This window comes from Pygocentrus nattereri, chromosome 4 (assembly GCF_015220715.1).
Source record: "Pygocentrus nattereri isolate fPygNat1 chromosome 4, fPygNat1.pri, whole genome shotgun sequence".
NCBI lineage: Eukaryota > Metazoa > Chordata > Actinopteri > Characiformes > Serrasalmidae > Pygocentrus > Pygocentrus nattereri.
In genome coordinates this window covers 24,649,491-24,676,314 of record NC_051214.1, presented here as the reverse complement: position 1 = coordinate 24,676,314, position 26,824 = coordinate 24,649,491, and the positions used below count along the sequence as shown (strand labels likewise).

At 39.6% G+C, this 26,824-nt stretch overlaps 2 protein-coding genes across 4 annotated transcripts in view; one reads left to right on the top strand and one right to left on the bottom strand.

Moving 5' to 3' along the window:
- Positions 1–23,131, top strand: part of niban1a (niban apoptosis regulator 1a) — a 36,909-nt gene extending 13,778 nt beyond the window's left edge. Inside the window, exons 2-14 of one of the 3 annotated variants that reach the window (XM_017718474.2) lie at positions 3,838–3,968; positions 5,485–5,613; positions 5,706–5,820; positions 9,203–9,367; positions 9,853–9,968; positions 12,346–12,450; positions 13,043–13,205; positions 14,257–14,444; positions 15,971–16,117; positions 16,701–16,808; positions 16,961–17,068; positions 19,137–19,248; positions 19,371–23,131. In XM_017718474.2, coding sequence (XP_017573963.1) covers positions 3,838–3,968; positions 5,485–5,613; positions 5,706–5,820; positions 9,203–9,367; positions 9,853–9,968; positions 12,346–12,450; positions 13,043–13,205; positions 14,257–14,444; positions 15,971–16,117; positions 16,701–16,808; positions 16,961–17,068; positions 19,137–19,248; positions 19,371–20,602 — 2,819 coding nt within the window. In that variant the 3' untranslated portion in view covers positions 20,603–23,131. Of the gene's footprint in view, positions 1–3,837; positions 3,969–5,484; positions 5,614–5,705; positions 5,821–9,199; positions 9,368–9,852; positions 9,969–12,345; positions 12,451–13,042; positions 13,206–14,256; positions 14,445–15,970; positions 16,118–16,700; positions 16,809–16,960; positions 17,069–19,136; positions 19,249–19,370 lie in introns of those variants that run through there. The other 2 variants (XM_017718473.2, XM_037537782.1) reach the window with 2 other exon arrangements.
- Positions 23,132–24,872: 1,741 nt separating this feature from the next.
- The window catches only part of kifap3a (kinesin-associated protein 3a), a 38,776-nt gene continuing 36,824 nt past the window's right edge, over positions 24,873–26,824 (bottom strand). Inside the window, exon 20 of the mRNA XM_017718475.2 lies at positions 24,873–26,056. Within this exon, the coding sequence (XP_017573964.1) occupies positions 25,945–26,056 (112 nt within the window). The 3' untranslated portion in view covers positions 24,873–25,944. The remainder of the gene's footprint in view (positions 26,057–26,824) is intronic.

Sequence of the window (26,824 nt, the reverse complement as noted above, 5' to 3'; positions counted from 1 at the left end):
TGCATTACTGTCAGGATGCACGAGCAGGAATTTTTAAAAAAACTCCAACTAGTCCAAAACGCCGCAGCCAGCGTCCTCACTAAAACTAGAAAATTTGATCATATTAGTCCAGTGCTATCATCACTTCATTGGCTGCCTATTAAATTCCGTATTGATTATAAAATCCTTTTATTTACTTATAAAGCCCTACATGGTCTTGCTCCCGAGTACTTACAAGACCTTGTTTCTCATTATGAGCCATCACGACCACTCAGATCACAGAGTGCTGGCTTATTAATAGTCCCCAGAATTCAGAAGGTTTCAGCTGGGGGAAGAGCTTTCTCTTATAAAGCCCCCAAACTCTGGAATGATCTTCCAGAAACTGTTCGGGACTCAGTCGCAATCTTCAAATCTAGGCTGAAAACTCACTTGTTCAGTTTAGCTTTTGTTAGCTAATGTCCCCCCTTAGATAAAGGCAGCAGATCCAGGGGTCCATGGACACAGGGAATTATAGTAAACCGAGACACTGGTGCTGTCGTCCCGCCGCTCGCACGCGGTCACTCAAGTTTGTGGACGGTGGAGCGGAGGGATGCCAAACTGTTTCAGAGTGCTGCCGTGTCTGTGTCTCCTTCTGGTTCTCTCCTTTTAGCTAAGCTGTCATAGTCAGATCTGCTGGAGTCGTTAGCCACACTCTGTAAATGTTTACATACCCTGTTTATGTACAAACGGACAGAATAAAACGAATTCCATCTACCTGCTTTCTTTCCGAGTATACAATCACCCATATGTCCAGCCGGACACTGAAGGACGACCGACTGCCGAGCCCTCCTGCTACCCACTTCAGACCAGCTGCACACACCCCAGCTGCCAGCACCTGCCTTAGACTAGCTGCCCAACCTACACTGATATTGTCATGGACTCCTAGCTATTACTACTACTAATACTACTGCTTTTAATATTAGTAGTATAATCACTTGTAGGTAGTTTGACCAGAGGAGGATGGGTCCCCCCTGTTGAGCCTGGTTCCTCCCAAGGTTTCTTCCTCAGTTCTGAGGGAGTTTTTCCTTGCCACTGTTGCCCCTGGCTTGCCCACTGGGGGGGTTTTGTACATTTTTACACTCCTGTTAAAACTTTGTCTTTTCTGAAATTCTGTAAAGCTGCTTTGTGACAACATCCGTTGTAAAAAGCGTTATACAAATAAATTTGATTTGATTTTGATTTTAAAGGGTGTAGGTTAGTATAGAAACCTGTTTCTACCAGGTAGGAGAAAAAGAATTGCTCAAGTTTTTCCCTTTCTGTTTCAGGCTGCAGTGTGTTAAAATTTTGACCATTTAATTCAAAAGACTGACATTTTTTGAGACGTGCTATATTGAAATAATGATAGTTTGAGAAAGTATGTATTACAGGATAAGTCAAATTCTGTAACTCTGTATTTTAAATAGTAAGATTTCAACATGGTGGTATATGGTATAATGGCAGGTATAATGAAAAGAAACTACAGCCCAGGCAGCCGCCATCAATGTTATGAACGCTATGAGGGTCTCATGTCATCAACTAGCACTGTGCAGTACTACAAACATTGAGCACTGAGTACACTATACTCAGCTATGTATATCGCTGCTACAAAACCTTGTATATTTTTGTTGTTTTTACTTTTTTTGACATAAGTTGAAAATGCCTGCGAAAGGGCCAACAGAAATGGCCCAAAATGACTTGGAAAAAATTCAGGTTCCATTGGCTTACATTATAACATATACACTCACCGGCCACTTTATTAGGTACACCTTGCTAGTAAAAGGTTGGTCCCCCTTTTGCCTTCAGAACTGCCTTAATTCTTCATGTCATACTTTCAACAAGCTGTTGGAAATGTTCCTCAGAGATTCTGTTTGGTTATTTGAGTTCCTGTTGCCTTTCTATCATCTAGAACCAGTCTGCCCATTCTCCTCTGCCCTCTCACATCAACAAGGCATTTTCGTCCACACAACTGCCCCTCACTGGATATTTTCTCTTTTTCGGACCATTCTCTGTAAACCCTAGAGTTGGTTGCGCGTGAAAATCCCAGTAGATCTCTGAATCCCAGTAGGTTTCTGAAATACTCAGACCAGCCCGTCTGGCACCAACAACCACGCCACGTTCAAAGTCTCTTAAATCACCTTTCTTCCCCCATCCTGATGCTCGGTCTGCACTTCAGCAAGTTGTCTTGACCACCTCTACATGCCTAAATGCATTGATTGCCATGTGATTGGCTGCTTAGCTATTTGTGTTACAAGCAATTGACCTAATAAAGTGGCTGGTGAGTGTACATAATGTAATTAATGTGCATTAAGAGAAAAGACAATAAATAGTAAAGTAGTTCCAAGCAGCTCCAATCAGAACCAATGTTTGAACTTTTAAGTGTTAATTCCATTCTATTTACACAGGCTATATGTAACCCTAATATAATAATATAGTAGATTTAAGCTGTTAGACCTGGTAGTGTTTATAGTGATAGGAATATGTCCACATAGACACAGGCTATGAAATTTTACTGTTCACTATGTTGATAGCACAAATACAAAATTAGCAATTTAGTCAGAATTCCCATTCCTGGTCTGGGTTAGCTAGCTTAGCTTAAGGACAAACAGGCTTGATTATCTGTTTCATACAATATTTAATACAGTAGTTTTAAACAGTCCTGGAGTGCCCATTCTGCTCTACACATTTTATTTTCCCTGCTCTTAACCCACGTGATTGACCTCATTAGCTAATTAACAAGCCTTTCTCAAGCTAAAGTGGGTGTATTGGAGCTAAAAAGCCAACATGCACCAAAATGCACAAGGCAGGGGCTTTTAACATGTTTAGAAACTGTTAGTTGTATGCTATATTTACCTTGGTCCTTCATGATCTGAAGCCATGTACCATTGTAGCCTGTGCTACAACATTTCTCAGTGTGTATTTATTTCTAGTAAAATACAGTTCATTTCTGGTGGTCGGTGAGTACATACATACATACATACATACATACATACATACATACATACATACATACATCTAACCCCCAACTGCTCCCCGGGTGCTGCGGATTGGGCTGCCCACCACTCCAGGCGGTGTGCTCACTGCCCACTAGTGTGTGTGTGTGTGTGTGTGTGTGCTCACTAGTGTTTATGTGGTGCTTCACTTCACGGATGGGTCAAAAGCGGAGGTGAAATTTCCCTGTTGTGGGACTAATAAGGGTCTCTTAATCTATAATCTAATATATGTGTGTTTGGGTGTGTGTGTTGTGAGATGTACTGAAAACCGAAGTCAGACTCCTTGGTGTAAACTGTGTGTATACTTGGCCAACAAACTGATTGATTAAATCAGAATTAGAAAAAAATGATCAATTACTTTGACATACTCAGTTAACGTCTTAAGATAATGTCGTTTCACCACACTAAAATGTCAAGAATATAAGTCACTTATTTTGACACAATAAGTAAAACTGTTGAGAAAATAGGCCGTCATTCATATGTTTGTTTTCTTTTCTCATAAAAATTGTAAATGCTGTCATCTGTCTGCCAGAAAAAGAGAGGGAAACAGGGAACAGGCCTTCATACCATTAAACCATCAAACATGACAAACACTGAAGAAAAGGAAAACAAAGATGCCAAAGAGTGACAAACACTTGTTAGAAAAGATCTGTGATGCCCTTAATATTACATCCTTAACATTTTTAGGTTTGTCCAGTACATTGCACTTCAAAAATCTGTCCTAAAACAATATCACTCCTTTCACCACTGTCTTAGTCTCAACTGCAGCAGTAGCACCCTTTTTTTATCACAGTGGTTTGTGAGTAACCAGCTTCTCAGTAGCGTGTGTTTGTGTCTTTGTGTGTTGCAGGACGAGCACAGGCAGAGCTGAACAACTTCGCCCCCATCTACAGGAAGCAGTACAACCTGGCCTATTTATCCCATGTTCATGAAGAGCTGGTCCAACGCAAAGAGCAGCACACTCAACTTCTCAAACAGAGGGTAAGAGTCTCAAGACTCTTCTGACAGAATGGAGCAGGAGGTGAAGAGTCATGAAGCCTAATTTAATCTTGAGCAGCATAAGGAACAGTTTGGGGAAAAAATCAAATGGACACAGTTTTCTGCTTATCCAAAATGTATCTGATCAGCCAAGATGTGTTTGATGTCCAAGTATCAGTATGATGCTTGCCAGTTAGTATTGTTCAAGTTACATACCAAAATCAACAAACGCTTGGCTCAAGCCACGTTAAGTTGTTTAAGCAATAGAAGACAAGAAGGAGTGAAAATAACAAAAAAATAACATCGCAAAATAACATCAGGGCTGTGATTTGGTCACAGTGGATCATCATGTGATGTTATACACGGTAATACACAACCTTGAGTGTTCTATTGCTTTTATACAACCCTTAAATAAAGAAAGAAATTAATAAACTGGGCCGTGAACGCGGCGTTTAATATGTTTTAGTGTTCAGTTCCTTAACAAATAGTTCCTTAACAAGCAGCTTGTTGCTACGTCAAAGTAACAAACTCCGCTCACTCGCTGCACAGCCGGCATTTCGTTCTCCAGCTCCTTACACCAAATTCCCTTGATTTAACTGTCGTCACCACTGAGCAGCTCTTTTTGTTTTTTATTGCGGCAGTTTTATGGCTCAGTCTGATTTGGTCAGATCAGACTACACGTTTGGTGAATGGTATTGGGTTCATTTCTGGCTGATTCCAGGTTATGTAGCTGTTCTTCTGTCACTGCTGCCGACTGAAAAGCAGTAGTGATGAGTTTAGTGGGAATTTAGTGTAGTCTCATGCCCTGCGATGGACTGGTGACCTGCCCAGGGTGTATCCTGCCTTTCGCCCAATGACTGCTGGGATAGGCTCCAGCACCCCCTGTGACCCAGAAGGAGAAGCGTCTTAGAAGATGTCCGTGTGTGTTTATAGTCTCATCTTCAGAGTCTGACCAAATCTGCTCTCGGTCAAATGTGATCTTAAAATTGTCCATTTTCTGTTTGTGGCAAAGTAAGAAGTAAAAAGGTTCAATTGGCTTGAGCGGCTCCTACAGCGGTCAAGTCGTTGCTTAGAGACAGCGTCTCAATGGAGTGAAAAACCCGAAATGGCGTTATGGCGAAATGACAGCACAGTTAGAACGCCTCTCAACCAATCAGCTTGCTTGGCCGGAACTAATTGTTGTATAATCAGTAATCTCAAACAGACCTGCTTATTTGCTTTTTCACAGATTCATGCTATACAATTATCCATCAAATGGGCAAAGCTATTTTGTCTAGTTATAACAGTAGCAGCCATTTAGAAGGCTTAATTTTTCTATTTTTTGGCCCGCTTAGGAAAAAAAAAAGCTTTTTCAAGATTTCTGAATTAAGGTTTGAAGGTCTAGCTTCTCCAAGCCAAGGTTTGAGTTGTCTGTAGTTTTGACCATAATATTCCAATTACTGGTCAGCTAAATTATCCTTGAGACATCAGTGTTTTTGTTTTAATCACTCAGTCTCTGTGTGTTTGTCTGATTCTCCAGGAGCCACCAGCAGCAGCAGAAGTGTTCTATGAAGACCATATGCTATCCTTCGAGGACAACAGGAAGTGGAAGGACAGGTATGCAGTCGTTCGAGCCAATTACTCCCTGGAGTGCCATGAGAGCTATGAGGTAAATGTTCCAGCTCTAGGAGAAGGCTGATAGTCCTAGTGACAGTAATTGGCACTGAAACGATGTTGTAACCTCCCTTAACTCTCCTGCAGTCATATGTGAAGGGGACACCACCGCTATACAAGCTGCTGCCTACTGGAGGCACCGTCTTGATTGCAGAGGGGAAATACATGGAAATGGTGGACATGTGCTTCCCTGACACTAACTGTAAGACTGTTTTACATTCTTCATTTAATTTCCAGTCCAGAGGAAGGAAAACATAGTCTAACATTAGGAAACATTAGGAAACAAAGTGGAACCATAGGCCCAATCCCATTCCTTCTTTTAACCCCTACCCCTTGTTTTCAAGTGTGACCTTTTCTTTGGTATTAAGTTACAAGCGGTAGTGGTGGAAATCTTCCTCTACGAAATGGGACCCTCAAATAAAAAAGAGCATTACTTCATTAACAGGCTACTAGCGCTGTTCTGTAGGCAGCCCTGCCAGTCTGCAGTGATAGCAGAGGAGGGTAGAGTTCTGCAGCCTCACTGCTGGGCTTTAGTTACATTGGGCATCATATTCTTCAAAAAAGGGGATGTGACAGATGTTTACTATTGCCTAATTCTTCAGTGATATGAAGCAGAAGGTAGCTATTTGCCAGCTTCTTGTTTGAATTTTGAATTCCACCTTAAAATGGAGCAGCAGTTCAGAATCCTGAAGCGCCAAAATGTAACTGCTACACCATTAAAGGTGGAATGGGAAATTTAGGTAGCTAGATAATGAGATATCAGCATACCATTAGCCTGAGCTGTGCCAAAAAATGCTTCGTCCTACCCCTCTATCTTAACAAAAATCAGGACATCCTAACCCTAGACGTGAACACACAAAACAGAGGAGTAAGGACTAAGTGGTAGGGGTGAGGGGTGAAATTGGATTGAGCCTTCTGGGCAATCTCTAGTGTACTGGGTCACAGTTATATCCACTATGCTGAATAAGTGGCATGAAAGAGTGAGTTTATTTAAGCAAGAGCTCCACAATGCCTGACATAAACAAGGTAAAGTTTGCTTTATTAGCATTATTCATTAGTTATTAGCACCCATTACTGCCAATATGATATTTAGTTGTACAAAATAACCACATTATGGAATGTGATGCTTGTTTAAGGAGACATTATTAGTGCTTTATTGCTGGCATTTCCAGTTTTGTGGTGTGGATCTGTGATAGGTTGAAAACCAAAATCTCTATAGACTGTTAGAACTATAGCCAGTGTTGTACTTCAAGTATAAGAAAATAATTTCAGAGCAAAATATGTCTTTTTGGACAAAACAACGCAGTGCGTTGAGCTTGTGTGGTGCAGTGTGCTTTATTTTGGCTGGCTAATGATTCTGAAATATACACCAAGTTCTTTTTAAGTATACCAACGACAATGTGTTTGGTAGTAGTTTAATTTAGTTCTTTTGCTGTTTTAAATACACCACTGGCTGAAACCCCACCGAAACTGATTTTGAACAATAGTGAAGGCCACATTGAACACTTAGTGTACATGACAACCAAGGCAGCATTTGTAGCTAAAGGGGCATCTTAAGCTTCTGTACATCAGCCCCTGTTTTGCTTTTTACTTTCATACACTAGGTGCCTGTTTCTAAATCAGTACTGATTAAAAAGTAGAAGATGGACAAGGTCACTTCACTGTCTACTGCATGCACTGTGAAAACACTTAAAAAATAATTCAATTCAATTTTCTTGCATAAAATTGTCCTTGATTTATTTTTTTGGACCTGATAATTAAATTAAAAAATGCAAAAAACATTTTGGAGTACGTTGCCTTGAGGCAACATTGTCTGACAATGGGATGAAATAATATAGAGCTGTGCTCCCTGAAGTGGTGAGACCTGGCTTGTGACTGTCTAAATCCATTCCAATGTTGCTTCTAGGGAACAAACATATTTCAGCAAATTCTCACGTTTAAATATGTACATCTTTTAATATGTATAATGTTATTGTAAAGTGAGGAAAATGAGTTTGTTGCCCTGAGGCAACATTGTGCAATAGAGGGTTAACTGTTCGGAGACCAGCTTCCCAAAGTGTTAATATCATCTTAACTAGCAGAGGGAGTGTTTAGTATGATGTTTGCTCTACCATGTAATAATTTTCTTTGTGCTGAAATGCTTTTGGGAAATCCAGCCCAGTGCAGTACTGAGTTTGCACAAATCTGTTACATGCCCCTTCATGTTTTGCTCTGAACACAATGACCGTTTATTTCATTAGAGGACTGGGCTTCTACAGAACTGGGACATTTCCAAAATACCTTTCCCACAAGTCTTTATCCTGTAATTGTTCCCCATACAGTGGTTTGGGCCTGCCTGCTTGAGTTTTGGCTACCTTTAGTCTACCTCACTCTGATAGCTCCTTTTTCTTTCTAGCTTCCAGCACCTTCACATGTACAAAACAAACATATAAATACATTTTGATTTGCACAGTAGATTGTGAGAAAGCTGCAGGCCATTTTGTGATTTTGCATGTGGGTCATTCTACAGAAACGTCCACTTTTCTATCTGTCCATACGAGTCACTGGTGTTACCAATCCTCTTTGGTGTTACACATAAGAAAGGTAACACCAGGAACACCACAAAATGGCTGATGCAGAGCATCAAACCACATGTTGTCAGTCATGGATTATGTGTTTAAAAAGTCATTTAATCCATTTGTGTTGTATTTTTTCACAATGATCTAAGAATAAAGTGGGTCACACCAGTGACATCAGCTAAAAGCTTCATATGAAATCATGAGCTAAATAAGAACATTTCTGATAACTGAAAGACGCAGTGGACTCACCATGTGTTTTTCTTCATAGATCCTCAGAAAACAGGTAAAAGGAAGTCGAGTGATGTCATCAATGTGACTTTTATTTCAAAATAAGAGATTTTGTTATGCGGTAACACCAGTGACATGACTCCTGGGGACCACAACTATCATTATAGATTTTATAATATTTGGCATTTGTTTTCTTTATGTCACTTAATTTATATATTCCATAGTCATATATAGATTATTTTTAGTTAAAATTGCAGAAAATTGTGGTTTTTCTTCAAAATATGGGCACACCCTACACACATGAATGTGGGGACAAGCCCTTTTGTGGTGCTTGGACTTCTAGATAATTGATTTAAAAACCAATATTGCTAAATTGATGGATCAAGAGGGTGTAATTGTTAAAGTAAGTTTGTTTTATTTTCTTATATAAATAAATTGTAAACCTAACATGTTTTTGAAGTGTAATATATCTCTGTAAATGCTAAGCACAAAAAAATGGATGTTTCTGTAAATGACTCATGTCATGTTTTTTAGCCTTTTAAGTACCTGATGGAATGATGGGATGGGAAAAGTTCAACAGACATTGACTATTTTTAGTTTAGATGATGTGCAGAACTCACTTAGCGTTATAGCTCTTTGTATTTGGGCTTATTCCCCCACTTTAAATGCTGTATATATGATAGGCTGATCAAGTTTGACCAGCAGTGAGGTGCTGTAGACCATGCATGTAGTGTGTAATTGTGGGTTAGCGTGTGTTATGGAGTGGTGATGATCTGAATAGTGTGTTCCGTACAGCAGATGTGAAGGAAGACTTTGCTCCTTCTATTGAGGACATGCCAGGAGATTACCCTGTCTACCTGCGACTGCCGTACCGTAGAGACTACTACTTCTGCTTCCTCCAGGAAGAGCAGCAAATTGAGTTCATCTCTGCTTTATCTGACTGCATTCGCCACCAGAACCAAGGTACACTTGTTACCCGACATGTTGAGTATCAGTATGTCTGGTTAATGGGAAGCTTCAAAATAGTTGGGTGGTTTTTGGCTTTTCCTTTAAGGCACAGAATTTTCTCTGGATTGCCAGGACTTCTTCGTAATATTATGCACTATAGGGTGAAATACCCAAAAAGCCCTTCTCATCTGATCTGTGTTAGCTAGCCAGCTATTTAAGTTAAATTTGATTCACAAAAAGGTCTAAATAATTTTTGAATGTATAATGATTTAGATTTTAATATCTGATTAATTTGATCAACTCAATAAAAAGCATTCTTTGTTTAGAGGAGGTGAATTCCAATTGAGAAGTTACAGTGTAGACTTCTATTCAGCAAAGTTCAGCTGGACATGGTAAAATCATATCAAAGTATGGTGTAATCTTTAGAGGCAGGTGTCAAAGCAGTAATAACAGTCTCATTCACCAGATCCTTATTGCTCAATTGTTCCTCCTCTTTCCAGACTTTCTGAAGAAGAAGACGTGTGAAGTGCAGGCCTTTGTGAAAGCCATCCAGCTCTACAGGCAGGAGAAGGGTCACTATGAAACATGGGATATGCTGACTGGCAGTGATGTGCGGGTAAGAACTCTTGTCTGTTCTCAGCTGTACCACTAGGGCTGCATCAATCAAAGTCTGCCATTTTAACCCTTGTGTGGTGTTGGGGTCTTTGGGATCCATTTTCATTGTTTATCAAAATAAAAAATGTTGTGATTCATTATTATTCATTGGTCTTTGCTCATTTTCAGTGAAGAACGTATAAAATAACCTATTTTCAGTGCCTTCACTCTGTTCACCCCCCCACATTTATATTACACATGTGGTGCTGGGCTGAACCCATGGGGAAAAATTGTGGAGGTGCTGTGTCCTTCACTCTGTTCTCCTACATGGCCTGCTGTTAGTATGTGTGGACAACATGGACAGGCTGCTGACTGGCTACAGCTGCTAAAGGAGAACCCTACACTGGACACTTGCGATATTTTAAACATCTGGTATTTTTACATAAATTGTTATGACTGTATTGATTAAAAAAACAGGAATGTGGTGGGTCCACCAGACCACTGAGTAACAAACACATCAACATCACACAAGGGTTAAAGATGTATCATGTGAATAAGACAAGACAACAAGAGGAGCACCTGTGCTTACTGATCTTGGCTCTGACAGTTTTATTAATCCTCGCACACAGCTAAAAGATAAAAGTATAATTTAACTACACCGACCCACCTCCGTCTGTGACAAAGTATAAATGTGTACCACTGGTACTTACTTATAAGCAAAACTGGTAGTGCTCTCAAAGATTTCACCTCTACTCTGAGCGTTGATACCACAGTCTTTTCTAAACACGTCACCATGAGAGATTTTATTTGACAAAAAGAATCATCTCCTCTTAAAAAGCTGTCTCTGGCCATTAGTGTTAGTTATGCACATTTAGGGTAATGAAGTACAGAATTTGAATAATTTTAAAAATGGCAGTTTTGTGGCTTTTTTGTGGCTCTGTTTGACCAAAGTTTTCCTTCCCAGCTGCGTCTCCTCTCATCCTATCATACTGTGGGTTTCTGGTGGCAGCATGACTAGACCTTTTGTTTTAGGCTGTTTAGTTGGTTCTGGTTCAGGGTGAAGACATGTTGTCCTGTTCCACAATCACAGACACCTGATGCTTTTGCATTAGATTCAACAAAGTCTCTCGCTGTAAACACGTTTCGCACAAAACATAGCTGTGTGGAACACACCTGCACGCTGCCATGCAGCGCTCACACACACAAACACACACAGACACGCTTACGTCAGAGCAAAGCACTGTGTGGAATGACAGTAATCTGGGGAAGCAGTAAAACAGCACAGAGGGAGTTTCGCTATGTGGTTTCACCTGCATTACAGCCTAACTGAGAATAAACCAATCATCTAATGCTGAAATTAAGAGCACAGTGATTTAGGTCTGTTTCACGGTGCTGTTTTTGGATCTGTCAGGCTGTTCATTGCAGGCATGTCAAACTGGGGACCTTCCAGGCCAAAGTGCTTGCCTTCATCTAACGCTCTGAATTCAGTTCATGAAGGCCTTTCTAATTAACTGATGAGCTGAGTCAGGTGTGTTTAATGAGGTTACATGCTGAAGTCTGCAGTGTTTTGGTCCAAGAGGAGCTTGACACGAGTGGTTTATAGCATATGTGCTATATTCATGGTCAGCATGTACAAGGACTTGCCAGTTTATTGGATACAAATACATTGGCTCTTTTTTGGCTAATTTGTACATATAGGTGCAAGTTATGTATACAATTAGTAACCGTAGCCCATCTGTTGGTTGTTTATCATCCACATTCTGTGTCATCCACAAAATAGGTCCGTTGCTTGACTGCAAATATGTTTGGTGGATCATTCTCAGCACCACAGTGATATAAAGCATCAGTGGACACCTCAGTGTCCCACCAAACTGTCTCAATGTCCTATTAGTCAGTGATATAAAACTTGAGAACAAATGTGATTTATTTAGTCATTATCGCATATTCAAGGGCTATTTGTTCATCTAATGATATATCTGCAGTGGATTGTCCCTTGTGGTTTAAGGTCCCCCTCAGGGCTCTTGGTAGTCAAAGGCCTACTGGCCCCATTAGTCCAGTCAGTAATCCATATCTGATTAAGGGTGGCTGACAAATTGTCCAGGAACAGATACAATCAGTAATTCTGTACCTACACTTATAAAATTGTTAATGAGTATAGATTTGGGGTAGGTAATACCTAATTATATCTGCAATAATAAACTGGCAAATCAAAGTATGGGCTAAGATTTACTGCTTTACTTTACTAGTCAATTCATAATCGTGTCTTAAAGTTCTGCAGTGTCAGAGGAGTTTTGTTTGGTTTGTCCTTGATTAGAATGGTGTAAATGATAATACAGGTGTTGAATATTTGTGCTAAGTGTGGTTTAATCTGTGTTGAACTGATCCGAATGTGTTTTAAGGTGCTGGCAAATCTCATAATGGAAGACTTACTGCCATCTCTAGTAAAAGATTTGCTGCCCCGTCTGAAGACCAAGAAGACAGACAAGAGGAAAGCATGGTTTGTCGTGAGTGCCAAAGTGACCTAATCTTTCCAAAACAGTTTTGTGCTTTATAACTACTGCTGCTTTGTATGAAGAAGCTGCAAATTATGATAAAAATAGCCAACTCGACAGCTAGAGATCTACCGCTCTGTTCTAACACACCCAACTCTAATAATTCAGATACTTCTGAACACCTTGACAGGCTGGTTTAAGTGTCATTAGACTTGAGTTGGAACCAAATAATCCAGGGCAGTAGGGTTTGGGTTGGTCACCATCAATATTAGGACACAGAAAAAACTTTAAGGTCTTTCGTCAAGCTGCAACAAATGAGCTGTGGTCTTCACCTATAGCTCAGCTCAGTTACCCCTTGCTGCAGGCTTTGCTGTGGATGGTGTGGTGTCAATGGGCATTTAGGTCCACACCCAAAATAATTACATCTGGGATTCCAATCGAAGCGAGGGTAGGTTGTTGTACATCAATTATCTAAAACTGAAAGGCCCTGTGGTGTGTCTTGGAGCTGCTTACATATTCATGAGGTGAATGATGGCCTCAATAAAATGTGAGTGGATCTACTTGACTATTCTACCTACTGAACTACCTACCTTCTGGCCCACAGACGGTGGAGGCAGCTTATTACCTGGTGCACGAGACCCTGATGGTTGGCATGACTGCTCTGAAGAATGAGTGCAAAGAGAAAGCCAAGAAGCAGAGTGCGCTTATGCGCTCAGATATGGACCAGATCACCAGCTCCCGAGCGTTCTTAGAGAGCAAGCTCAGAGGTATCACCCCAACAATTGTGTGTGTTTGTAATGATTCATTTGTTTTCTCCATGCACCCTTTAGAATCTCTTCCATCTTACATATTCATTTTTTGCTTCAGTTAAATATTATTTGAAAAAGATTTTAAATGCTAAGAATCAAACGAATGTATAAACCACTGCCCACTGATAATCATAAATAAACCAAACAGTAGTTTTGGTTTTATTTTTAGTCAGACTTTGACAGTTGGATTGATTAAATAAAAGTTGGATAGGAACTACTTTTCCTTCCTTGCTCTGCCTCTGCTTACACACACAGAGAGCTAATTAAAATACAGGGAATGCTCTATAATGGCAAATTATTTGTTTATGTGGCAGTTTATTTAATATTAATGCAATAGCTTTAAAATATAATTCTTAATATATACTTTTTTACTGGTTTACTTTAGAAATCATCAAGAAAAGTATTGGTTTTGGGATAGTAGCCCTGGTATTACTTCGGTTTCCAAGAAAATTAGCAGTATCTCCCGGCCCAACTCAGTGTGCATGCTTCACTTGCCAGCCGGTTACTATCTGTTTTCAGTTAGATAGCCTGATTTTGTAAAGATAACAGAGAAGAAAGAAGGAGGTGACCCAAACAAAGCTCTTTATGTGGAAGAAAAATAAATAAATACACGATGAACAGGCTTTACACTCAGCTTTTACACTCACCAGCTTGACGATGTCCTGTGCTCAGCATGTGCTGCTACATCATCATAACTGTGAGAGATTGGAAAGATTTTTATGAAATTATTTTCCAAAACATGTTTGAAATATAGGCCTTTTAATCTTGATCACTGTGAAAAAGCTTTAGAGAAAAATCCACCAAATAGAAACATAAATTTGAGCTTTTCAAGTCGTATTTGAGCCACATATATTACTTATATAAGCCTGTAATGAGAACTGATTTTGAAGATGTGCACATGCAGGTGTTTTCGACTTGGAAACAGAAATTTGAATGATCAATGCAGAAACACAGTTCAGCTATAAAACCAGTAGTGAAAGCAGCCTTTACCTCCTCTTACCTTCTGCAGCCACAGTAGCCGAACCAGCCACCAAATACTTAATGGAGCATGTGGAGCCGTACCTGTCTGCCGTCCTAGAGGAGCTGATGGGGCCCATCAGCCTCGGCTTTAAGGATGCACGGGAGCTGAGCGAAGCCAGGATGGACAAGCTGTATCTGGACTACCAGGACAGTATGTCCAAAGACGAGCTCCGGCTGGTGAGCCAAAGGCCATAGAAGCCCTACGTCGTATCATAGATAGCCAATAAGATACACCCATTGTTATAAGTCTTTCACAGTGGTCTGATGGGAAATGCATAATTCTACAGAAACTTACCTAGTCAGAATTGTTCACAGCAAAGCAAATCAGGACAAGTTTATTTATATAGCACCTTTCATACACTGTGTCAAAACATCATTAAAACAACAGAATTTAAGATTACAATAACAAAATGAACAAAATAAATATCAACTTAAAAATTAAATAAGGATAGTAAAGTGCTGTTAGAGGAGAGACGTCTGGTAGCACCGACAGAGTGTTGAACTGAGCTAAAAGCCTCTGAGATGAAAGCCTGCTCAGAAAGGAAAGCTTTCATCCAGAATTTAAAGGCTGAAAACAGCCCTAATTGATGAGTAAAGGTTTGGCCTTTTTTTCATGCCTGAGAAATACATTTAGCAAATTGAAGAGCAAAATACAGGGCGATTCAAAAAGATGCATCCGATTTCAAAACGATTTATTTAACTTGTAAATCATCACAGAGCACTGCAGTAAGTTGTAAATGGTTTAAATGAGCAGAAAGTTTATTAAGTAATTTTACAAGTGTACAATATGAACCTCCTCCAGCTGCACGGATGACATCAACGCCATAGTCAAATTCATCCTATAGTCGATTGAGCATGTTGGGTGTCGCTGCACTCATGGCTCTTTCAGTGTGATTTCGGAGATCATCCAGTTTTGTGGAACCAACGACGAACGCTCTGAGCTGTTTGAGGTTCACAGCCGACTGAAATCATGCTGCACAGATTCACTCTGTGGATTCACTCTTATTGAAGTGGAGAACACAAAATGCTTTCTGCTCAGGGGTCACATCTCACAGACTGAGGGGAGCCGTCTTCCAGTGACAGTCAGAAACTCTATGACCCCCTCTTACAATTTGTATGTGATTGGTTCCTTAGACTTAGACAAACTTTACTGTCATTCAAATTTACACTGTACAGTTAACATTAGAACAAAATTACGTTGCATTGGCTCAGAGTAGATCGGGGAGAAAAGAAAAAAAGAAGTAATACAATGTAGTGCAAAGTGTAGTGCAAATGTAAACATATGTATATCAAAAGATAAATACATTTTATATAAGTATATATACACGAGAGTTTACAAGACCAGAGAAGACATTAGCCTTGTAGCTCTAGTACACAACTAAAGAAGCCAATGTCTGACAGCAAAATGTCTTAGCTGACGGACTACATTGCTGATCTTAATCTAATGTACTTTGATCAACTCACAAATGTACATAACACTGGCTACATAAACAGAGATCTCATGGAGATTTACAGCTTTTATCCATCAATCATCAACTGGTATGAACAGACCTTACATAATGCAAAAATAAATGACTGCATCTATGTTTAGGATGGTTTTACAGCATTATCTCAGACATTGTGAAGCACCTCAGAAATTCATTATTGAAAGCAACAGGATGTGTTTTAAAGCTAAACATACTCAACACATTTTCTCTCTATAGGCTTTGGTGGAGATGAGAAAACCAAACCTACATGCCTGTTATGAGAAAGTGAGCAGACTGAAAGAACATATCCAAGAGTTACAGCAAAGTTTCAGGTACTCCACCAGCAAAGGACTGGAGTACAGCACACAGATCGATATACAACAGGTACGTTATCCTGAAGGTCCGAGGCAGAGCTTTCATTAATGGGCTTAGTTATGCAGCTAATTTCATTATTTAAGATCAGGAACAGTTGGAAAAAGCCCAAGACTAGACCTGAGTGAACAAATGAAATATTGCATTTTTAGTGGAGGTGGCAATTTTACAGCTTTCAAATAAGTAGTAGGAAGCTAGCAAGCTGTAATGAATTTTAGATGTGTCCAGAATAAAAACAGAGCTGTAGAGGTTTTTAAAATGACAGAAAAGCTGTATAACTTGGCATTCAGAAGGTCATATTTAAAAAAGAAATCAAATCCAGAGACAGATAACTTCACAGAAAATGCACTATGAATAGAAAATAACAACACATAGTTTACAGTTCATAGTAACTCAAAAATCTTGAAATACTGAACAAAACATCTGAAACCTTTGGTGTATAGTTTATAAAATAACACAATACGAATACAATAAGTGATTTCAGACTTTTAAATGGTAGCATGTTGCAGTGATAGTAGCCTTAGTAGCAATTTTTGGTCAAAGCTTAATTTATACTGACGGCCTAAATCTACATTGCTCTGCCTGAATTTGGCAGCTGGTGGACAACGTGGCATACACTTTTGAGCTCCTCCTGTGCAAAGCCGAGGAGGAAAACAAGGACCTGGGAGATGCAATGGTGAAAGCCAAGCACCGGGTTCTAAAGGTGAATATACACAAATATACATCACTGTCAACTAAATAGGTCTATACTGTCTTATAATGCTATTTATTTATTTATTTAATTATGTAATTATGTAATTATGTAATTAAAAGCTGAAAAATATAAAATATTTGTGTTCCTTTTGTATCCACCAGCAATATGACTATGACAGCAGTACAGTGAGAAAAAGGATCTTCCAGGAAGCTCTGATCAACATCACTTTGCCCAGCATCAAAGCCCATTTAGCTCCTACTTTCAAAAAGGTACAGCCATTTAACCACAACAAAATACATAAACAATACATATCCTCAGAAAGAAGAATCTTAGATTTGTTAAGTACATTTATAGAGATGTGGGATTGTAGAGCATTTAATGGAAAATTTTCTGGAACATAAAGCAGTCCCAATAGTATTTGGACATTTGTGCTATATTTAAAAATGCATTCATTTCATAGCTTTAGGAAACAAAATGTCTTACTAAGCAGCATCTATTTTTCACAAACTGTTACTGCTGGGATGGGCTCCAGCAACCCCCGCGACCCTGACGGAGAAGCGGCTTAGAAAATGGATGGATGGATGGATGTTACAAAACCTATTTTCTTTTTGGGAAAGCTGATGTGTTTCAGATATTCTTTGAGCAGTTTCTTTGCAGAATTCTTCAGGGTTACATGCAAGATGCTTTTGTACATGGATCCAGTCCATGAACACAAGCTTACCGACACATTTCCACTCTTCTCCAAACAAAAAGTCTGCCATCAGTTCGATGTGTTAAAGTTGTTTGAAGCCGTTGCAAAATCCATGACATACCCACACCTATGACCCCCTCACAACAACCGAACTGTAAAAAAAAATCCTTGTGCTGTTTATGGAATAATCTTTGACTCTAATGCTGCTCACATGAACCACTGAGTACAGTGATGAAGTAAGAACCCGTTTTTTTTGTTTAAACTGAGGGGCTGGCAGCTTATGTTCTTAACTAGGACTAGGCTGGTCAGCTAACTAACAGGCTAAACAACTCCATCATTAATATCACAGGCCTGAAGTAAAGCACTTACGGTATGATTAACTGTAAAACGGCAGTAAAGAAAATATCACTTGAATGGATTACATGCTTCAAATTTCCATATTCAGTCAGAAGTTGCATCAAACCCAGGCTAAATCCCAGGCGGCTCTGTACTCCCTAAATAGTGTGCTAGCTATGGAAGTTTAGGAATTCTAGCCTCTACAGCCAAACAGTGCCTCATTTATCGAGTGTGGATGTGGCTGAGTGCCACATGTCTGTTTCTTAGCAGTATTTTGCACTGCTGGGCTGCAAGATGCAGTATTTAAATTCCTATATAGTGCACTTTGTAGGGAGCAGGGAGACGTTTGAGATTTAGCCTCAGAAGAATGGTGCCGCTGGATTGACTTAAATAAAACTTGCAGTGGTGATCTGGTGACCAAAAAGTACTTACAAAGCGAAAGTTCTATTAATAAGTGCTGTGTTGTCATTTTCATTGTTATACAACAGTTTAAAGATTCATGAAATGACGGCAATTAAACCGTGGTGTGTGACCGAACGTTCTCCTCATGCATCGGTCCATGGATGCTTGGCAAAGATATCGTACTCTAAAGGAACTACACTTCATGGCGGAATATTTGTTTATGCTGATTATTATTGATAGTAACTGAAACTGTTAAACGGTTGTGTATTTTATCATATTTCATGTTGGCTACCCCAACAGTATCACAGGCCCACGGCCTCTCGTGGCTTATTGCTTTAATATGTGTCATTTTGTTCAAGTAACCTAGAACTTCATTAAAGTTTACCAGTGGTTAAATGGTTAATGTCCAGTGTACTCCACTGCAGTGCTTTGCTCAAAGACAAAATAAATATCGTCACTGTCCAAAGGAAAAACAAGCTTCTCCAAAAAGGCAACTTTTCAGCAGAATGGCTCTAAGGTTTTATTCCAAGCTATTCTGGAGCCGCTTTGTAGCCGATTCATTATGAAATTTTCACACAATGTAAAAGGAACCACTTTTGCTCAAATTATGCGGAAAAATTTAAAATTTGAACAGCGACAAAAATATAAATGCAATGATTTTGGTTTTGCTCCCATTAGGGACTTTTTCCTAGAAATGTGTTGCATTGCTACAGACAAATGCTGGTCGCACTAGATACAAATGTGGTTTTATATGTTTTTTTTGTGAGACTTCAAATAGTAAAAATATTTACTATAAATAGTAAATAGCAAAATTACTATTTAGAAATAAGCTTTGCAGTTGTTGACCAAATCTCTATTTAAAAAAATGTATTTTTTTTTAAATGTACTTTTTTTTTCTTTTTTTTTAGGAGCTACCAAAATTTGAGCAGTACATATTTGCTGATTATGTATCCTTTATCAACGTGGAGAACATCTATGAAGACATCCTGCAGCAGATACTTGAAAATGAAGTGAGCAAAGGTAAGTTACACAGAGAGGCCACCGTCCTCTCAGCTTTAACACACAGGAGCTATTTTATTCTGGTTTGTTAACGTTTGGTCAAATAGCCACTGTTCTGACCACTGGGTGTGTTTTATTGACAGTGGTGAAGGAGGCAGCTAGTATGAAGAAATACAACCTGTTCATGGAATCCAGGTACAATTTCAGCGTTTCCAGCCTGCGCTCCACTCCCCCGGGTTCATTACCTGGCAGCCCGGGCCACCCCAGCAACTCCCCAGCTCAGTGCCACACTAAGCTTGCCTCGCCTCTGCTGGACCACAGCTCTGTTGGAGTACCAGCCATTGAGAAGCAGGAGGCTAAAACCGTAGAGCTGGTGGCTGTGGCCCAGCCAGTGGAGGTTCAGGCTCACCCTACCCAAGTGCAAACTGAGCTTTTGGAAGCACCTACAGGGCTGCAAACTGGTGGAGGACACAAAGCAGAAGGGAAAGCAGTGGTAGAGATGCCCCTTAGTACTGGAACTGAGACAAAAAGCACATCCACCATACCCAAGACACACACAGTGCACCCAACAGTTGTAGAGGAGGTAGCTGAAGCCACGTCTGCTGCCGCTGAGAGTTTGAATGAAGGAGAAAACACTGAAGTAGAGCCTGTTACGGTAACTTGCCTCTCCACAGAGACATCGGTGAAGCCACCTAGCCTGATTAATATAGAATCCACAACTGCAGCTCCCAAAACATTGGCTGAACCTGTTCCAGAGGCAGTGGAACCAGTAGCCAATGGGACATCAGTCAAGTCTAGTTCTGCAGAGAAAGACGCAAGGCCTCTGGATCAAGTGATGCAGAATAATGACACTTTAACAGGCTTCACACATGTCACAGAATCCGGCTCTAGCATTAGCTCCAACGAGCCTGGCTCTCAAAGTGAGAATTCACTCATAGCACCTGAAGAGACCGAAGTCTTAGAGGATGATCCTTTTGATTTCACAGAGAGCGGGACGACACCAGACGAGGTCCCTTCTGATATTGTGTCAGGGGTGACCGAGGACAAGGAGGTGGTGGAGAGCGCTGAGGAAGGTGACTCAACAACAGGGGCCGCTAAACCTGGTGAATCTGCTGTAGTAAGCATTGAAGCTGCAGCTGCTCAGGCTAATTTTGCACCAGAATTCAGTGCCACCACTGAAACAGTTGCAAACCCACAGCCCTCAGCTCCAGAATCAGAATCACAGTCCCAGCCCTGTCCCTGCCCTGAGAAGCCAAGAGAAGCCCCTACAGTGGCCAAACCTCTGGACTGCATCAAGGAGATCCGTGACCTGGTGGTGGAAGTTATTGAAGTGGAGGAAGTCATCCAGCGGTACCCTGACAATGGAGAGGTGTGACGAAGCCAGAGTGACAGCCAGAGACATCAGAATTAGAGGAAATGCACTGTAACAAAGAGGACATATTGTTTATGATTAAATGGAGACTTGAAGGCAGTTGATGACGTGTTGCACCGTTTGCTAACAGTCATTTCTTACTAAAAGACTGGGACTGTTACAGCCTCAATCCTCCAGGTGTTATATGAGAGGGGAATACTACACTTTTTCCTGGTTTTAAGTTGACGTTTATTATTGTGTAGGGTAACTTGGGGATTTCAGAGGCCAGGTTACTGTTTTGATCAAAGAATATGTTCCATTCACTGAGTGAGAAACACATTTTCCTCTTCTGTCATTGTATGTATTGTGCTTACAAATGAAGATCTATATTGAAATGATCAGAGTAACTGCAAAATCTAATTTAAGCATTGTGGAAAATTTGGCCCAAAATATTTGTCTTCTGTGCACACTGCCTAACCACCCTTTATCAGAAACAGCTGTTAATTTTGTCAGAAAACATTTTTGTCCATTTCCATTCAGCATGAACAGTCATCAGAACACATGTGCTGTGTATAAAGTCCATGTGCATATAATACATCTATGGTTTAGAACAAAGACAAGCGCTTTATATTGCCTATTACTCCCTATAAGGGTCTGACCTATGATGCTGTCCATGCTTGTTTGCACAGTTGTCCAACACTGAAGAATTTTGTGAAGAATGTTTTGATGTGACTGTTTCCTATACAGTAAAGTCCAGGCCAAGAAGACCAGCACATCAATTTTTTTCACACTGCTGGTTCACAAGCTTTATTAGGTTGTTTTCCCATTTAACACTTATGACCGTGTTGAATGACGTAAGACAAACAAAACTAGCTTTTGCAATCTGTCTTCAAATTGAGTTTTGCCCTTCAGCCTAGAGTTGCAGGGCCAGATATGATCTTGTAATGAGAATATGCATCTGGAAACAACAAACTTTTGCATCTACGTTTATTTGGATTTTGGGGGGGATTTACAGCCATGCTAAACAGCACTTAATGATTGAGAAAATATCAAATTTTCATACTAATATTGTGATTATTTTCTACATATTAAGGCAAAGTCTGCTTTTGTTGGCCAATAACACCAGCAAATCCACCTTTTCTTGCTTAAAGCTTGAATGCAGTGCACCACACAGCCACTTAGTCATGGTTGTGATGTCATAGCACATGGGTGTTTGGTTGCTTCTTGTTGGTCTGACACACCTAAAGCCAGTTTGAGCCATTGGACCAAATTTTCCCACTTAAGACGGTGAAAATGTAGGCTAAAATTCATTGCACCCCTTGCAATTAGAAAACTGCACTGTTCAATATAAAAACAATAAATCTTTCAACACTAATGCCAACTTGCATTACATACAAGGATAAAGGACAGGCTTGTTGTCCTTTAAAAAATCTTGATAGCGCCCATTGCCCCCTGCTTCAAGCTCTGCCTTCATGGGACCGTGGATTGGTTAAGAAATTTCATGCTTAGTTTGTTTTCACCAAAATCTCTCATGATTGTCCGCTGACTTTCTCATTACAAGATCTTGTCTGACAAGAGTACCCAATGGTAAACTGGGCATTAACCTGCAAAGCAAGACTCACCAGTTTAGCTTCTCTGGAATCCGGTTCTGTCACATTTGTCCCAGGCAGAACTCATTAGGTTGTACTTACTTTTACAGGGATGTGCCAGTCAAAGTACTCCCACTGCAAGTGGTTACAGAATATTTGTGTGACGGGTTTATTTGTGTACATCTTTGTAAATCAGTTACTGAGATGTCTGTTTTTGCTTTTAACAAAAGGTGGACTTCAGCAGACCTTGGTTAAAAAGAACATCTGTTGCTCTGCCTATATTTTTGTACATAAACAAAACTATAAAGTTGCATTTTCTTGCTGTGATGTTTTGATGTTTTTTGCTGTGATGTTTTGATGTTTTGTGTCAAGTCATCTGCATTTTGTATCCGCATCTGTCTCACAGATGCACAGAATCTTCCAGAAAACAGAATTACGTCAAAAATGCAATTTCCTTTTTAAGTGCTGAACGAGAACGAGAGAACCATATGAGAAAATGTGAATGGAATACGCTGCTTTTTCTGAGTAGCATGTGAAGGTAAATAAAAGCGAGGGACAGATGTGGAGGGAGACATCCATCAGTTTTCAGACCACCAGATAACGCCTGGATAAAGTAGTGGACTTTATCTCTGCATTCCAGGACTTTCGAAGCTTGAGCACAATTTATCACTTCTAATTGAGGGACGTCTGTCTGCGAGATGAGAAGCGCTTAGCCCCCTGGGCTCTCTGTACAAACAAAGGATGTGACATTGATACATGGACAAGAAAGCACATGAGAGTGAAACTGATGCACTGTGGGTCAGATTCAGTACAATACTGAGAAATGAATGCGCTGATAAGTTATGCACTGAAATCTTTCACTGAATAACAAAGAGAGTGGCAAGCAATGAATGTCATACTTGTTTACATTTAATATTGCACCACAGAAATAGATATTTTATATAAAACAGCAGTTAAGACGATCTTCAGGCACCAAAAAGACAAAGCACGTGTAGTGAAATTTAACAGCATAACTTTAAATAAAAGCGATATATATATATATATATATATATATATATATATATATATATTCCAAACATTCACGTCCGTTTTTTTCAGTTTACCAAAAAAAAAAAAAAGCATTATGCTCAACAGTGCACAATATTGAGCTGCACAGCAGTTGTTCACTAGGAACAGATACAAGGCAATAGACCATGTTTTTCTCTTATTTTTGACATTTTACAAATACAAAAAAATAAATAGACATATAAAGAGACACTGTGCAATGTTTGGGCTTCAGTAAGTAACTGAAATACCTGGGTTTGCGTTTGAACACAGATAAATATATCACTGAAGAATGGAGTCAGCTCCTTGGACCCTAGGCTTATTATTCAGTTATTGATCTTAAGATTTAAGACAAATCAGTAACCGCACTTACTTGGTAGCTATAAAGGTAAGTAGTTATTAAGAGAGAGGAACTGCTGCATGGACCCACAGCCCTTAGGCTATAAGGTGTTAAGAATTAATATGAATGCCTCTCTATAGGAGCAAACTGAACTGTGCAGGGTGAAACAACAGTGTTTTCACTAGGATGTGATTCCAGGTTGAATGTACTAGAGCAACAATCACCAGTCAGGTGTGACTGCACGTTTTCATTCGCATCAAGTAGAAGCTCATCTGATTCCGTTTGTTTAATCAGTCGGTCTGTCTTCAAAACAACTGGTTCTGTGAGGTTGGAATGAAAACCTGCAGCCACACCAGGCCTTTCTGAGTAAGACTGGTGACACCTCCTCCAGAGGGTATTCCTCAAGTGCAATTACATCTACACCCACTGGCCACTTTATTAGCTGCACCTACCGTCTATTTTCAGCCCTGTCCATTTTATTATGTCCACTTGTCTTATAGGGACACACTGTAATAGCTCTGGGATATAATTAAATGGCATGATAATTTCAATAAACGCCAATATTATGCAATTTCTCATTCTTTCATTCTCTTTCACAGTGGACAGTAAAATGGACAAGCATGTACACAAAAGGGTGCCTGTTTGTTGATTTTGACGGACCCTCTCCTCCTCTAGGACCAAACCCAGTTCAGCATACTGAGCTGAGATACAGCCATTAGGATGTACTGAGCAGGCTAACATTTGCTTCCAGTGCTGTTTATTCCCCGTTTTTTGTAGTAGTTGCTCAACTTTGTGCTAAATAATCATCTTTCAAACTGTTTTAGGCGATCTATTTACAAATTTCAATATCCATATACAGTGTGGACTGAATCTGAGTCAAGCTGGTTTGTGCCAAAGGAGCAGCGTGGTCTTCTAGCATCTAATCACAGTAATCTTTAAATCACAGTTTCATTAAATGTGTTGCTTTCCTACAATCTGGTATGATTAGTTTGGAATAGTTTTAGTTTTCTTGAAATCTGTGTTCTACTCTTGAAAAGAGAATAATAAAAGAAGTGTTTCCATCAAGCTCCCCTTGCTGGATGTTTGCAGACAGTCAACCTACTTTGGTGTTCTTCACAGGGCCTAATAATCCAATAAAGAACTATTTTGGATTTATTATAGGCCAGATAGTCCAAACAGAGTTTAGTGTTGATACCAAAACATTTGTTAACACTGCAGAAGGCTATTTTTGGACGCTCCTACAGGAATATATGCAATTATTATTGAACCCTATAGACTGTAAAGCATTTAGCCATACGTTAACTTACAGTATATAAATTACCTGACTTTCGATGAAACCACATACGCACTACAACTCTGGTAACTGTAAAGAGCCTATCAGCCAGAAAAAACATCTAGAGGGCGAACACAGTACTGTTAACGTCCAGCAGTTTTCCATGTTCGTTTGGTTGGAAAACAAAATACTGCCAAACAGGCCCATTATAAATGATGAGATGATTAAATCATATTAGATGCTAATTATATGGTAATTATATTACTATCAGGGTAAACAGAAGTTACAGGGTAAGGCTCTGTAATGCTCACATTGTACTTTGTAACTGATATTGTATCATGACTATCTTTTATTGAGACAATTTAGACGACAAAAGTTCCTTTTGTTCCTCTGCATAATCTGTTAGTCCTTCTTTAACGTGTTTTATCAGTGGTCAGGACTGCCACAGGACCACCACTGAGCTGGTACTGTCGTCAGCACAGCTGGATAAAATAGACAATAAGTGATGGGGTAAGTGTGCCTAGTGAAGTGGCCAGGGAGTTTATTTACTTTAGTGAAGGTTTTCTCTCCTGCTGTTAACAAAGCTGCCATACATATAAATAACTGAGACAAAATGAACGTTTAAAATGTTTCACCATAGAATCTTGGTTGTTCAGAGCTCTACATGAGTTCTACTTTTTTCTTAAAAACTAAACTACACCATGCAATGTAAAGAATCACACTGTTGCTATATGTGTAACAACTGGACCTGTGAACTGAACTACGTTTGAAATTTCATGCAGATATAAAGTCCTAGCTTTGCTTTTGAAAGAGCACGGAGGAGCCCCTAAATAGATACAGCAATACTTCTAACTTCAAATAAATACGCTTCAGATTAAAAGACACGCTGAAACTGTACCATATATTTTGAAGTGACTGCTTATGATATCATAAAGTTATGAAACCCTTGAAAGCCCTGACTTAATGAAACCAGTGAGAACATTGTGCAAACCACACTTGAGACTGAGTGACATTTTAAATGAAGCGAATAAATAAAATTAGTAGTGTTGATTTCACTTGAAAGAGACCATAAACAAATGTAACGCCACTGATTTGTTTGTCCGGGTGGTCGGCAGTAACTCTACCGCGATGCTGAGTAGCTGTAGTAGTACTGCTCATCTGGTCGGAAGCCGTAAGCCGTCGCAGGACGCAAAGGACCTCCAGCCACTTGGCCAAACCCGTCTGATACAGCACTGTGGGAAAGAAAAGATAAACAGCTCAGTAAGCAAATGATAACATTTAAATGAGATCATTTTTTATGGAGTTTGGAACATTTTCATTTGAATTCCAGTGATGTTTATAGTTTGTGTTGAGATACAAACAAGGTCATTCAGATTAGTTTGATGTGAAATGTAGCATAACAGAGAAACTTAATGACTGATTTCTTTACAGTGGTGTTGACAGAAATCAGGGCCTACAATGTCTACAACACAAATATAGTCACTTTATGAATATCTCAAATGACCAGTGAACCTACCTGTCTTTTTAGTTTTTATATATAATGCTGAAGATGGTGAAACAATAAATCTGAAATAACATCTCTGGGGACTATTTTGGCACACAACACCCTGCATGCATCTCTCTGCCATGAATATATCTAGAATATATCTAAAATAAAATAAAATAAAATAAAATAAAGCCAAAAGTTGATCTGAAAACTACTGTGAAAAATGGCCCTTGTTGATCAAAGCTGCATACAGTCAAATCTGAGTGTCTCCAAATTTCAATTGACAGTTTTATTTTACATCAATTTTATCTGTAAGATCAAACTCACGTCCGGCTGAAGTGTGTGTACATTTGAGCATAACCAGTTTTTAGCCAGAGGGAAAAAAATAAATAAATGTAGTCTACTTGCCAAAACTATTATCAATATATCTGATACCAATGGCAAGATTTTGCATGTGGAGTTTGCATGTTCTCCCCGTGTCTGCGTGGGTTTCCTCTGGGTTCTCCGGTTTCCT